The sequence below is a fragment of the Corvus hawaiiensis genome, chromosome 3, assembly GCF_020740725.1.
Source record: "Corvus hawaiiensis isolate bCorHaw1 chromosome 3, bCorHaw1.pri.cur, whole genome shotgun sequence".
Lineage (NCBI taxonomy): Eukaryota > Metazoa > Chordata > Aves > Passeriformes > Corvidae > Corvus > Corvus hawaiiensis.
The window spans coordinates 47327905-47340383 of record NC_063215.1 but is presented as its reverse complement, the minus strand read 5'-3'; the positions used below and the strand labels follow the sequence as shown (position 1 = coordinate 47340383).

The 12479-nt window shown below is 42.4% G+C and overlaps 1 protein-coding gene across 3 annotated transcripts; it reads left to right on the top strand.

The window, feature by feature from the left end:
* Nucleotides 1–21: 21 nt before the first annotated feature.
* Nucleotides 22–10932, top strand: ZBTB24 (zinc finger and BTB domain containing 24). Of its 3 annotated transcripts, none has more exons than XM_048299590.1 (7): nucleotides 22–352; nucleotides 3093–4086; nucleotides 4511–4678; nucleotides 4842–4925; nucleotides 5633–5716; nucleotides 7976–8057; nucleotides 8947–10932. In XM_048299590.1, exons 2-7 carry the CDS (start codon nucleotides 3120–3122, stop codon nucleotides 9758–9760), a joined length of 2199 nt encoding a protein of 732 aa, XP_048155547.1. In that variant the 5' UTR covers nucleotides 22–352; nucleotides 3093–3119; the 3' UTR covers nucleotides 9761–10932. The 3 variants fall into 3 exon arrangements, with proteins under 3 accessions (XP_048155547.1, XP_048155548.1, XP_048155549.1); XM_048299591.1 differs by lacking the exon at nucleotides 22–352 and adding an exon at nucleotides 7142–7155 and having other exon boundaries at nucleotides 8947–9186; XM_048299592.1 differs by lacking the exons at nucleotides 22–352; nucleotides 7976–8057; nucleotides 8947–10932 and having other exon boundaries at nucleotides 5554–5713.
* Nucleotides 10933–12479: the final 1547 nt, after the last annotated feature.

Here is a 12479-nt window from a genome sequence, read left to right as displayed (position 1 = left end):
GTGGAGACCAGTGACAGGACCCAAGGGAATGCCCTGAAGTTGTGTCAGGGGAGGATTAGTTTAGGAAAAGGTTCCTCACCCAGAGGGTGGTTGGGCACTAGAACAGGCTCTCCAGGGAAGTGGTCACAGCACCAGCCTGAGAGAGTTAAGAGAAGCGTTTGGCAACATGGTGTGATTTTGGGAGCTGTCCTGGGGAGGCCGGGGGCTAGAAAGGGATCCCTTCCAGCCCAGGACGTTCTGTGATTCCGTGGCTCCAAGTCCCGCCCGCGTGGCGCTCATTGCGGCAGCGCAGGCGCGGCGCGAGCCCCCGCCCGGAAGTGCAGCGGCGGCGTAGCGGGGCCGGCGGTGAGCGGTGAGTGCTGGGGCAGGGCGGGCGGCAGCCAGGCCGGGGCACCCGGGCCCGCGGCTCTCGTGGGGCAGCGCCCCCTCCCTGCCCCGCGAGGGACGAGCGGCCTTCCCCGAGGGGCGGCCCGAACCGAGCTCGGGGCTCACACGGTGCGCGGGGGGCGGCGACCCGCGCGGTGCCCTTGGCCGTGCCCGTGTCGAGGCCCAGCCCCGGGCCGTGCGCTGCCCCCCGGGCTCACCTCGCGGCAGCTCCTGAGCCCTTCCACGGCTGGACCGGAGTGTGTATCCGAACGCACGGCCGGCAGCGTGGGGCCTCCTGCTTGAGTACTGCCTCGCTCTATAATGGTGAGGTTTTTTTAGGGAAGGCGGCTGTTTTGGATTTTGCAGTCAAAATAGTAATGCTGTGAGCTCCTGGTTAAACACCGAAGTCCTTTCTATGATCAGAGCTCACAAAACACCCACTGTCTTGTCCTTAACACGTGTGGATCTTAGGGGATGCCTGCAGGCAGAGTTGACAGCAGCTCTTCAGGAATTCTTGTAATGCACAATAAGGCAGATTGGATCACACCTGCAGCTGTGCTTTAAGGTGCTGCAGCAACAAACATCAGGCTCACATGCTCCCGAAATGAAAGCTCCCAAATAAAACAATTTGACCCTGTCGTGAACTATTTGGTAGATGATTAGGGCTAAAGAATCCCTTTTTCACCACCTCAGTAGCATTTAGGTGTCATCTGTAGGTAGTATCTGTTGTTTCATGGAACATTTGTTCAGGTGATTGAAACTGTTGCAGTAACTAAATACAAACATGCTAATTTATATGTGTTTAATATGACACTTGTATAAATTAGGATAACAGGTAGCTAATCTATTTTATCTTTGGCTAGTTGTAAATGGGACATTTTGGGCATTTCCATAATATTTGGTGGATTCTTCTGAAGTTGCTGGATTTTTTTTCTGTTTGTTATTAATTTTTCCAAATTTACTATTGAAGAAGCTTAGCAAGTCAAATTGATCATTAATAGATACCTTAATGAACCCTATATTAGACAGAACCCTTCAAAACACTGCTGTTTTTCTGTTTGTATTGCCTACCTTCTTAGGCTGAAGCTTAGTAAGGTAAAATGTTACAAAAGAGACATTTTCAGAAGGATAGATGGGGGTAAAAGAAGTCATGAAGTCCTGCCACATTGATATCAGTGAAGTTTTGTCATTTATTACAAAATTTCCTAGCCTTGACCCTGAATAATCTGCACTGATCAAACTGCAGTTGACCTTTTTGTTTCTAGTGTGGTGGGTTGATGCTGGCTGGACACCAGGTGCCCACCAGAGCCACTCCATCACTCCCCTCCTCAGGTGGACAGGGGACAGAGAATATAGTAAAAGCTCATGGGTTGAGATAAGGACAGAGAGAGATCATTCAGCAGTTTCCGGCTGAGGCAAAACAGACTTGACTTGAGGAAATTACTTTTTACCCATGAGATAACTGTTGGATACTGAGAAATAAACCTGAATCTTCAAACAGCTCACCCCACCTCTCCCTGCTTTCCAGGCTCAGCTTTAGTCCCAGTTTTCTCTACCTCCTCCCCCCAGCAGTGCCGGGGGATGGAGAATGGGGGCTGCAGTCAGTTCATGGCACATTGTCTTGGATGCTTCTTTGATTCCTGTCACTCTTCACCTGCTCCAGTGTGGGGTCACTTCCACAGGAGACAGTCCTTCCTCCATGAACTCCTTTAGCCTGAGTCCTTCCCATGGGCTGCAGTTCTTCACAAAATGTTCCAGCTTGGATCCCTTCTACAGGTGCAGTCCTTCAGGACCAGTCTGCTCCAGTGTGGGTCCTCCCTGGGGTCACAAGTCCTGCCAGCAGACCCATTTCAGTGTGGGCTCCTTTCTCCATGAGGCCATAGGTCCTGCCAGGAGCCTGCCCCAGCACAGGCTTCCCACAGGCTCCCAGCCTCTTTCAGGCATCATCCACCTGCTCTGGTGTGGGGTCCTCCAGGGCTGCAGGTGGATCTGTGCTCCACCATGGACCTCCATGGGCTCCAGGGGCACAGCTGCCTCACCATGGTCTGCACCAGGGGCTGTGGGGGAATCTCTGCTCTGGCACCTGGAGCACCTCCTCCCCTCCTTCTCCACTGACCTTGGTGTCTGCAGGGCTGCTGTTCCCATGTATTCTCACTCCTCTCTCCAGCTGCAGTTGTGCAGGTTTCTTTCCCCCTTCTTAAATCTGTTATCCCAGAGGTACTACCACCATTGGCTGATGGGCTCAGCCTTGGCCAGTGGTGGGTCTGTCTTGGAGCCGGCTGGTGTCAGCTCTGTAGGACACGGGGGAAGCTTCTGGCAGCTTCTCACAGAAGCCACCCCTGTAGCTGCCCTGCTACCAAAACCTTGCCATGCAAATCCACTGCTGTACTGGAGCTGTGAATAAGGAGTTCTTTTTGTCTGATTGTTTTAGTTTCAGAAGATAGGGTAGCAATTTTTTTAGATAATACACAGTTCACAGTACATCAGAGATGAAAAAAGGATAGACAGTTATTCTGATCTAAGAAATTATCTGTAACCATTTCATAGGCTTTAAAAATACTTCTTGAAGAAATTCTCTGTCAGCAGTAGTGTTGATTTTTCAGAAGTTCGGAGGATTCAGAATTGTTTCAGAAACTCTTGAACTCTGTTACTGGTATAACAAATGATACATGGTGTCTTATAATGCTGACTGTTAATTCTTTACTAAAGCTATTCTGTTTTTCTAGGCACCTCCTTTAATATTCATCATTAAAATGGAAGAAACAACTGATCCTTCTGAGAAACTGGTCATCATCCACTCCAAAGCTCACAAAGATACCATTTTGGCTAATTTTGAGGAACAAAGGAAAAAGGATTTTCTTTGTGACATTACTCTGATAGTGGAGAATGTGCAATTCAGAGCCCATAAAGCTTTGCTGGCTGCTAGCAGCGAATACTTCTCAATGATGTTTGTAAATGAGGGTGAAATAGGGCAGTCAATCTACATGTTGGAGGGAATGGTTGCAGACACCTTTGGAGTTCTGCTAGAATTTATCTACACTGGTTGTCTCTGTGCCAGTGAGAAAAGCACAGAACAAATCCTGGCTACTGCACAGCTGCTGAAAGTGACTGACTTGGTATGGGCCTGCACAGACTACCTGGAAAGCCGCAGCCCAGGTAGTGCATTGCCAGCTCCAGCTGACAGTGGAGCCTCTGTTGTTGCAAGTGACAGGAAAAACAATGATCCACCGAAGCGAAAACGGGGGCGACCAAGGAAAATCAAGGTCGTCCAAGAAGAAGAAGAATCAGGAGCAAATTCTGCCGAAGATGGGCAGCTGAGAGAGAACAACTCCGTGCAAAATAAGCAAAATTTTATGAAAAAAGACACTGAATTAGAAGAAACAGTTGCCAGTGAACAGGCTTCAGTGAGAAAAGATGGAGAAGAAACTGAACCTGCTTGTGGCTCAGAGGCTGCTGTTGATCTGTCAGCTGAGAAAGATGAAAATTATGATCCCAAATCTGAAGGAATACAGGGCACTCAGAGCCGTTACAGCAAACGTAGAATAAGGAGGTCAATCAAACTAAAAGATTATAAACTTCTTGGGGATGAGGATGAGAAAGGACTGGCAAAGAGAACTGATGGAAAAAGAAAACGTGCAGGTTCTGAAGCTCGCTGTAAAGACTGTGGCAAAGTATTTAAGTATAATCACTTCTTGGCTATTCACCAGCGAAGTCATACAGGTAGGCCTTCAGAGACTGCTGCTTTTAGGTTAGGGTTTAGTGATGTTGCCAAATGCAAGTGACTGTTGAATTGGTGGTTGTTGACTACAGCAAGAATATCCAAAATAGCATGCTGATCCAAATTACAGTGTGTCTTCTGTGCTTGCTGTTTTATTCTTGTCAGCAGATCTCAGAACTTCTATGTCTCACCTTGATTTCAGTAATTAATAATTTCACTGTTTAAGCACTGAATTATATAGAAAATAGTTATATAATAACAGTAGCTAAAGAATTATTTTATTCCTGTGTGAAGCTTGTCTCTTTACCACTAATCAAGAGTAACTTTTTCAGTAGCTACAACATTGCAGTGCATCTCACTATCAGCTTAGAATATCTAGTGAGAAATGATGCATTTATGCCTAAAAATGTCATCTTTTGCTTTCAGGGGAGCGCCCTTTTAAGTGTAGTGAGTGTGGCAAAGGCTTTTCCCAGAAGCATTCTCTTCAAGTCCATGAGCGGATGCACACTGGGGAACGGCCGTACACGTGCACTGTCTGCAGTAAGGCTCTGACAACAAAGCATTCCCTTCTGGAGCACATGAGCCTACATTCAGGTAAATACTTCAAGGCAAATGTAGCACTCTGCTCCAAGAATTTGCCTTTCTGAGAAAAAGGTACTTCTGCTCTGTCTGGTGTGGGCTGGCTTGTGTATTTTATTTATTTCCTTACACTTGTTTCGGACGTGGCTTACGTTTTAATAAGTGATTTTCTCTACAGGGCAGAAGGCTTTTACGTGTGATCAGTGTGGGAAGTACTTCAGCCAAAAGAGACAGCTCAAGAGCCACTATCGAGTACACACAGGTATAAGAAGTTTGGGTTGAGGACCTGGCTTACAGTCCATACTGATTTGTCTTCCTAAAGATTGACTTAGGCTGGAAGTTCTTCCTCAGTGATGTATTTAGTCTCTGCTACCTTGATGTGTCCTATCTTGATGTAACAGTGGATAGGGTGAAAAAAACAACATGGTGTATAGTAAATGGAATATGTAGAAAAATATTTAATTGAGAAGGGCTCTTATGATGATTAAAAATTAGTTACACTGTATTTGACATACAACGTGATTATTTTAGCCCTGCTGTCAATGCTACATAAAAGCTGGGAATTGTATAAATGATTGTGTCTGCTGCCTGGTGTGCAAATTGCATTGTAGTTGTCTACTAGTTTGGACTAGTAATGGCAAACAAGCTTTAGGAAGTGTCTTCCTCACTTCTGGAACAGGATGGAGCTACAGACAGAGGACGTGGTGGAGAAAATCAGAATTTACAAAGCTTTAAGAGAAGGTGTTTTTGGGCAGGAGCAGGTGTCAGTCCCCTCTTTTCCTGTGGTAATATTAAATTGAGAGATAGGAGTGTGACAGTTAAGATAGTGAGGAGGCAGTGAATCACCTTTTGTTTTATCTCTATATTATATCAAAGTGGTTATTTTACAGGAAAGTGCTTTAACAAAGATCACTGAAGAGATACAGGGGATCACTTATGCACTGACACTTTTTTTGTTATTGCGACAAGGCCGTTCACTGCCGGAGTGTAACCAGTGTCGTCGCAAATTCATGGATGCAGCTCAGCTAAAGAAACATCTAAGAACACATACAGGTAATGTTGTACTTCGGGTTTTGTGGGCTTTGTGGTTTGTTTTTTCTTGAAGTTACATGGACAAAACAATGTTAGGCAAATTACATTTGTCTCTGTGGAATGAAGTTCTGCTCTACTTGTATGTAATGGTGCCTGTGTTGCTAACGAAGAGATTTGACATCAAGAATGCAGGAGCACAAAAGAGCTTGTGTTTCAGCAGCACATAAGCAGTGCCTATTACAGGAAGAGGGCTTTTTCCCCAGTTTTATAAAACCTTCTGCAGAAAATGCCAGTTAGCTTTCCTGTGATAGAATCCTGGACTGGGAATTCAGGAATGTCGGGAGAGCTGTATCCAGCACGTATCTGGCTTGCAGTGAGCTGACAAGTAACAGAAAGTGTGTCTCCTAAATGAGTTGGACACCTCTGTGAGGGATGGGTGCTTATGAAAAGTGCTGTGACCAGAAAAATAATTATTTCCATTTATCTTTTTATTGTGCAGTCATAAACCAGATGTTGAGAGGAGATGGGCTGAGAGGGATGATTTAATGCAAGTGTGTCAGAGAGTGTTTTAAGAGATTTAGAGGGCAAGCTGGTAATGAATCACTGGATAACAGAGATAAAAATGTTGATCTATCCTCTCATAATACCAAGGCATAAACTTTGTAAAATACTTTCCTTTGAAGGGTAAGTTCATAAGGTGACGTGTGAATAATTTTGTCTTTGAATGTAACTAGAAACATTGTTTCCTCATAAAATTGTTTCCTCACAAAATTGAATTATTCTTAAACATGTTGCTTGCAATTGTAATACATAACTCAGTCTCGAGTATACTTTATATTGTTCATTCCCTCTTCTTTTCTCAGTGAAAATAACACAGCTTTAAATTTTCTGGGATATGCTAAGGTCGAAACTTGTGCTTCTGGGAGTTTTTGGTTATCCAGAATAGTGTTAGCTTGTAATACTTACATGGTTTTGTATTGAGGAGAACACAGTGTTGACACACACGAGTTTTGTATCTGAGGCTGATACAGCTCTCTAAATGTAGTGGGAAAGAGTTTGGTATGGGAAATGAGAAGAGGAAACTTACTAGGAAGGTAAGTTGCAAAAATATATGAGCTAAGCTGAGTTTAGCAGAAACTGGCTTGCAATATATTTTACTTCTAGAAAAGACAGGCAAGATACCAATATTAATTATGTAGAAATAATAATTGATCTGTCCCATCTCAAAAGCAAAGTAAAATTCCAAGGCATTTGGGGGACAGGTGTTAACATGGATAAAACTGTTCTCCTTTGGCAGCAGCAGCAGTTTGGTAACACTGTGTAATAAAAATACAGTCTACTTGGTAAGTTACTCCTGTTTTCAGTAGCAGGCTGGGACTGGATGATCAGAGGTCCCTTCTGACAAATGTTTCTTGTTCTCTCATCCTTTATCCATGCCCTCCAAAGCCACACGAAGGCTGGTAAGCATTGCAGTTCTATGCTAAATGTGAAGCTTCCTTGGAAACTGGCTGCTGCCCAATCCCTGGGTTTGATGTGCTTTGATGGTGTGAATTACCACAGTGGCGATCTGAATTCTTGTGTCTGGTGTCTTAAGGAACCTCAATGCAACAAGGATTTGTTATGGTGTGAATTAGGATTTGCTTTGGTTGGGTAGTATCTGCTTCTTGTCAACCTTCTTATCATTTAATTTGGCCTCTCTGCTTCTACTCAATTAGACATCAAAATTCCAAATGCACTAAAAAAAATCCCCAACAAATAAACAAAAAATCCCCAAACAAACTTACATTTTATTTTTCTAACTGGTGTTCCCAGGATATGATAGGCCTAGTGTCATGGAGCCTTGTAGAAAGCCAGGCAAGTTGTTAAGACAATGGATTCATTTTCCAGCTTTGGAAGTTTGGGCTTACTCATCTGCATGGTGCTGCATGTGAACCTGGCATTAATGCCAGGGTTCAGGGACAGCCTTTTTCAAAGCATTTCTGTTCCATGTGGAACACCCACATCTGTGCCATAGGTACAGCTTTTTGTTGCTTTGGGGGCTTGGATCACCTAATTCTTCATCTTCAAAGGGGAGAAATGCTAGAGGTGTACATTTAAAATGTTATACCCTCATTTTGACTAGTGAGTTCATTCCGTTTTGGATATCTGTGCTGACCCATGGCAGAAGCGTGAGGAGCCAACAGTGCACACTTGATACTGTGTATGGTAAAATACAAAATGTTTTTAATGTATTGATGAAAAGTGCTATTTAAAAAGTGAAGTCCCATTTCTTTTTGATAGGTGAGAAGCCCTTCACTTGTGAGATTTGTGGCAAATCATTTACGGCTAAAAGTTCACTTCAAACCCACATTAGAATTCACAGGTAAAGTATGTCTTATTTTCATTACATTCTTTAAAAATGTAACTTCTAATTTTATAACCTGCATGTAGTGCTTGTTCAATTATAGAATGGTCAGGACTTGTTTGCAGTTTGAATGATAGTTAAAAACTTACCATTTTTGCTTAATCTATGTAAGCAAAAAGTTGGTAGTGGAAAGGACTGAAATGCTAAATACTCATGTGCCAAGATATTGTAAGAGTCTTCTTTGGAGTTTTGTGTCTGTTCACTGACAATGTACTTACTTCTGCATTATTTTTGTGAAAATTTTACTGTAAGTTTGAGAGCAGAACAGTAGCCATGATGTATCAGGGTCATCGGAGCAGTGTCCTGTTAACCCTGTGAGCCATCCTGTCTCTGTAATAGCATTAGTTGTCTTTTACCCCTGTCAGTGCAATGCATTGTGTAAAGACATGTTAGATTTTACATCACTGGAAAACTGTTGTCTAAGAAAACATTTCCAGTAACACTTCTTGTCCTTTTGATGCAGGCAGCAAGTTAGGATTTGGACACTTCTTTTTGTTTTAAAGCCCGCACTGTTAATAAATGTTCTTAAAATGGTTAGTGCTTAGAATTATGCAGAGTTGTTGCATTCTTGTCAAGGCCTAGCAGCACGGAGCTTGTACCTCTGGTTTTATGAGAGGAAGGCAATTATCTCTGTAGCTCTGGACTATATACTAATTGTACTGTTTGTGAAGTCAAATAGAAATAATCAGGAGGTCAAATAGAGGATGTTTTTAATGCCACTACATTTTAAGTACTTAAATTCAGAAAAACAAAGTAATCATTTAAGTATTTTATTAAAGAATAAGTTTCAGAAAGCAGCATTGTCAAAGTGAATATTTTAACGAGATCAAATTCTTTCCTTTTGCAGAGGAGAAAAGCCATATTCTTGTGGTATATGTGGAAAATCCTTCTCTGATTCCAGTGCTAAGAGAAGACACTGTATCTTACACACAGGCAAAAAGCCTTTCTCCTGCCCAGAATGTAGTTTGCAGTTTGCCCGTCTGGACAACCTGAAGTCTCATTTGAAAATTCACAGCAAGGAAAAGCAGTTTCAGGAAGCCAGTGCTGTCCCGAGCACCAACACTCATCCGGAAGAACTGAGAAACATTCTCCAGCTGCAGCAGTACCAACTTGCCACCTCCGGAGGGCAGGAAATTCAGCTGCTGGTTACGGACGCAGTTCACAACATCAACTTCATGCCCAGCCACAATCAAGGCATCAGTATTGTGACTGCAGAAAATGCCCCCAGCATGACGACAGAGCAGGCTGCGAACCTCGCGCTGCTCGCGCAGCCACCACAGCAGCTGCAAAACTTGTTGCTTTCAGCTCAGCAGGAGCAGACAGAGCAAATCCAAAGTATCAATATGATTGCAAACCAAATAGAGGCTGCCCAACCTGAACAAATGCATGTCATCACTCTTTCCAAGGAAGCACTAGAACATCTCCATGCTCATCAGGGACAAAATGAACAAATCCACTTAGCGGGATCTTCACATCCAGCTCAGCACGTGCAGCTGGCTCAGGAATCAAGTCAGCAATCTCACTCTAGCCAAGATACAGTTCCTTCCCATCAAGTCAGGGAAGAACAGAATCAAAGTGTACCTGTTTCTGAATCCCATCAGCAGCCTCTATCAGTAAATGAGTCGTCTCATGAGCATCCTGTCCAAGCACAGGCTTTCTGAAATGCTTGTCAGCAGAGGGCTAGGCCAGAGAATGCTTCTCATCCAAGCAGGGATTACATGCATCACACTTCCTTTTTGCAACATAAGCTATCCAAAGATGCATTTCTTGGTGATTTTAGATGAGTGACTCAGTTTTCTTAACCATATTTATTTTAGACTATTTTGTTTTTCCGGATTGGTATTTCTTTACCACTTAGTCCATACCTCACAAGCAGTTAATGTGGGTGTTTGTGCCTCATACACATCTCTGCCTACTGAGGAGATATTTAGCCCTTATTTGCATTTCTGTGTGACTCTCCAGAAAAGTTCACCTTGCTTGTAGGAGAACAAAGTTTAGGACATCTGCTGAACAGGAAGTAACCACTTCTCTGACAAACTTAACATGCCTGAGCTACTGTCAAGCTTAAGACAACCAGTACTTTTTGCAAAGCTAACACCATATGTCTTACATTTAATGAGCTTTCTCTCTGCAGGTTAATGTATCATTCTCTATGTAATCATTCCCTGAAGTGCATTATGAGTTACTGACTACCAAATTCCTTTGGTTTGGGTTGAAACTGTCGCAGCCTTTAACCGCCCTGAATCTTCCCTTCTGTTTACTGTGTGCTGTACAAGTTTTGCTCCTCATAAATGTTTAAGCGATTGCACTTGAATAGTGGCAATGAGATGTGACGGTTACACTGGAGAACTGAAACCCCCGAATTCTGCTCTGTTAGTTCTACCACTCACTTTCTGTGTGACTGTGGGCGAGGTAGTTGACCTCTGTGCCTTTTTTCATCATCTAGTAAGTGGGGATAGTGTTCACACACTCTGCCAAGCACTTTGAAGAGCTCTTGTTGTTGAAGGCACTGTCTATTGAAGTGCAAAACTCTCTTCCTGACAGGATTCTGTCTAAGCTTAGGAGCCACTGTATATTTAAAGTGTTATTTTTTGTACTTTTGAGAGAAGAACATAATCTTACTTAATATATGTTAAAACTGGTAATTGTTTATGTGAGGATTTAAACAATGAAAAGCATCAGTTCAGAGCAAAATGAGTTACGCAAATGGGGCACATCGCTTAAAGCTGTACAACTATTTTTGTTGACTAAATTAGATGTGTACAGATTGTTTTCAATGACTGACTGCTAACAAAAAAGATTTGACATCATAATAAAATGCCTTGCCAAAATACATGCTTACTATTTTCAGGTTTGATTACTGGTAACACTTTGCATGGTTAGACTGGTGTGTTAAAATCCAGATAAAATGCCACTGTTACTTAAAAGAATGTGCTCAGTTGTCACTTCAGCTTTAAAATGTCATACTTGTGATTTACATTGATGTTTTATGTTATAACAAATGAAAAATCTAGAAAATGCGGCGAATTTAAAAACAGAATTATCCACATTTTTTATAATATCCCTTGTTCCAAGTCCGGACTACTTGGCCTGCTCCTGACTGCATGCTGCAGAAGTTTGGCTAAGTATCTCCATACCTTCAAAGTACTGGATCACTTTTATATAAATGCATTGTGATAAGGGTAGACAGTGGGAATAAATCAATGCAAAAAAGACCAAATCCAAAAAGCAACAAGCCATCCCACAGCAAAGCTGTTTAGGCTTTTCACCTTTCCTCTCAGAATGGAGAAATAAAATTTGCATATTTTCTGCCACAAAAGTAAACCAGCGTATTCTGCAGTTCTGCCTGAGAAGCTTGAAGTCTTGATGCTGTAAGAGCAGATAAATAAATACAGTAAAGCCTGTTACAACACTTAGACAATCTTGCTGAATAATTGTATAAGCTTAGAGTAAATATCCTGGCAGTTTCATCCTAGAACTTCTGCTGTAATCTAAAACACTGTACAGTGCAGCTGGACCGCACTGGTCATAAGTTTAGAGGAACTTGCACTGAATTTATTCTCTGCCATATATTTACAAATTCTGAAATGCTTCAAAATGGGTTACAAGCTAAATTCTGAGGCTATCAGTAAAGTAACTATTCAATACTTTCCTTCTTTTTTGAACTTTGTTTTGTTCATTATGCAGCATTGAGTTCCTTGCTGCAGTTTCGCACAAGACACTATCACATAGTGATTTCTCAGTGCTTTCTTAAAACTAAAATATCTGAAGTTTTGTGTTTGGAATTCTGTTGTGCTTTTCTGCAAACTGCCAGTGAGGAAGCGAGCTGCTGTGAATAGCGTGGCAATGACTAATCCTGCACCCTGTGTTGCTTAAGCTGTCAGCACATACTGTAGCTTGCACTGAAGAAGCTGGTGGGGCTTCTCATATCACAAATGTTGCTTTTTGGACACAATTTACTTCCTTTCTAGTGAATGCATTTCTGCTAAAAGATGAATCCTTTTTCTGTGTGTGCATTTTTAAGGCTACAGCTGAAGTCTAGGATTGCTTTGAATTTGAAAGGAAACCCCTTCAGCTTTGTTTTTGAGTTCAGATGCCACTAAGAACTATTCAGGAAAAAAATGCATCCCTTAGAAACTGCATTTCAGAACAGCTCTCTAAGTATCTTTACTCCTTAGCCAGTAAACACCTTAACTTCTCTTTTTCTCACATAGACTAATCCTAGCAATTCTGTCTCACTGCTTACTATGTTCAAATGAGATTAAGGTTTTAGACATAAATGCAGGGCAATAAGAGGACTACAGAAAGATCCGGTTTTGTGAGCATTTAACACCATTGTGTGTTTCCTCTGCTCCATTTGTAAGTTACCCAGTGCAGCTG

Coding starts and splice junctions, on each gene's coding strand:
- ZBTB24 (XM_048299590.1), top strand. CDS start 3,120: ATGGAAGAAACAACTGATCCTTCTGAGAAACTGGTCATCATCCACTCC. Junction 4,087..4,510: donor TCACCAGCGAAGTCATACAG/GTAGGCCTTCAG, acceptor TTTTGCTTTCAG/GGGAGCGCCCTTTTAAGTGT. Junction 4,679..4,841: donor GCACATGAGCCTACATTCAG/GTAAATACTTCA, acceptor TTTTCTCTACAG/GGCAGAAGGCTTTTACGTGT.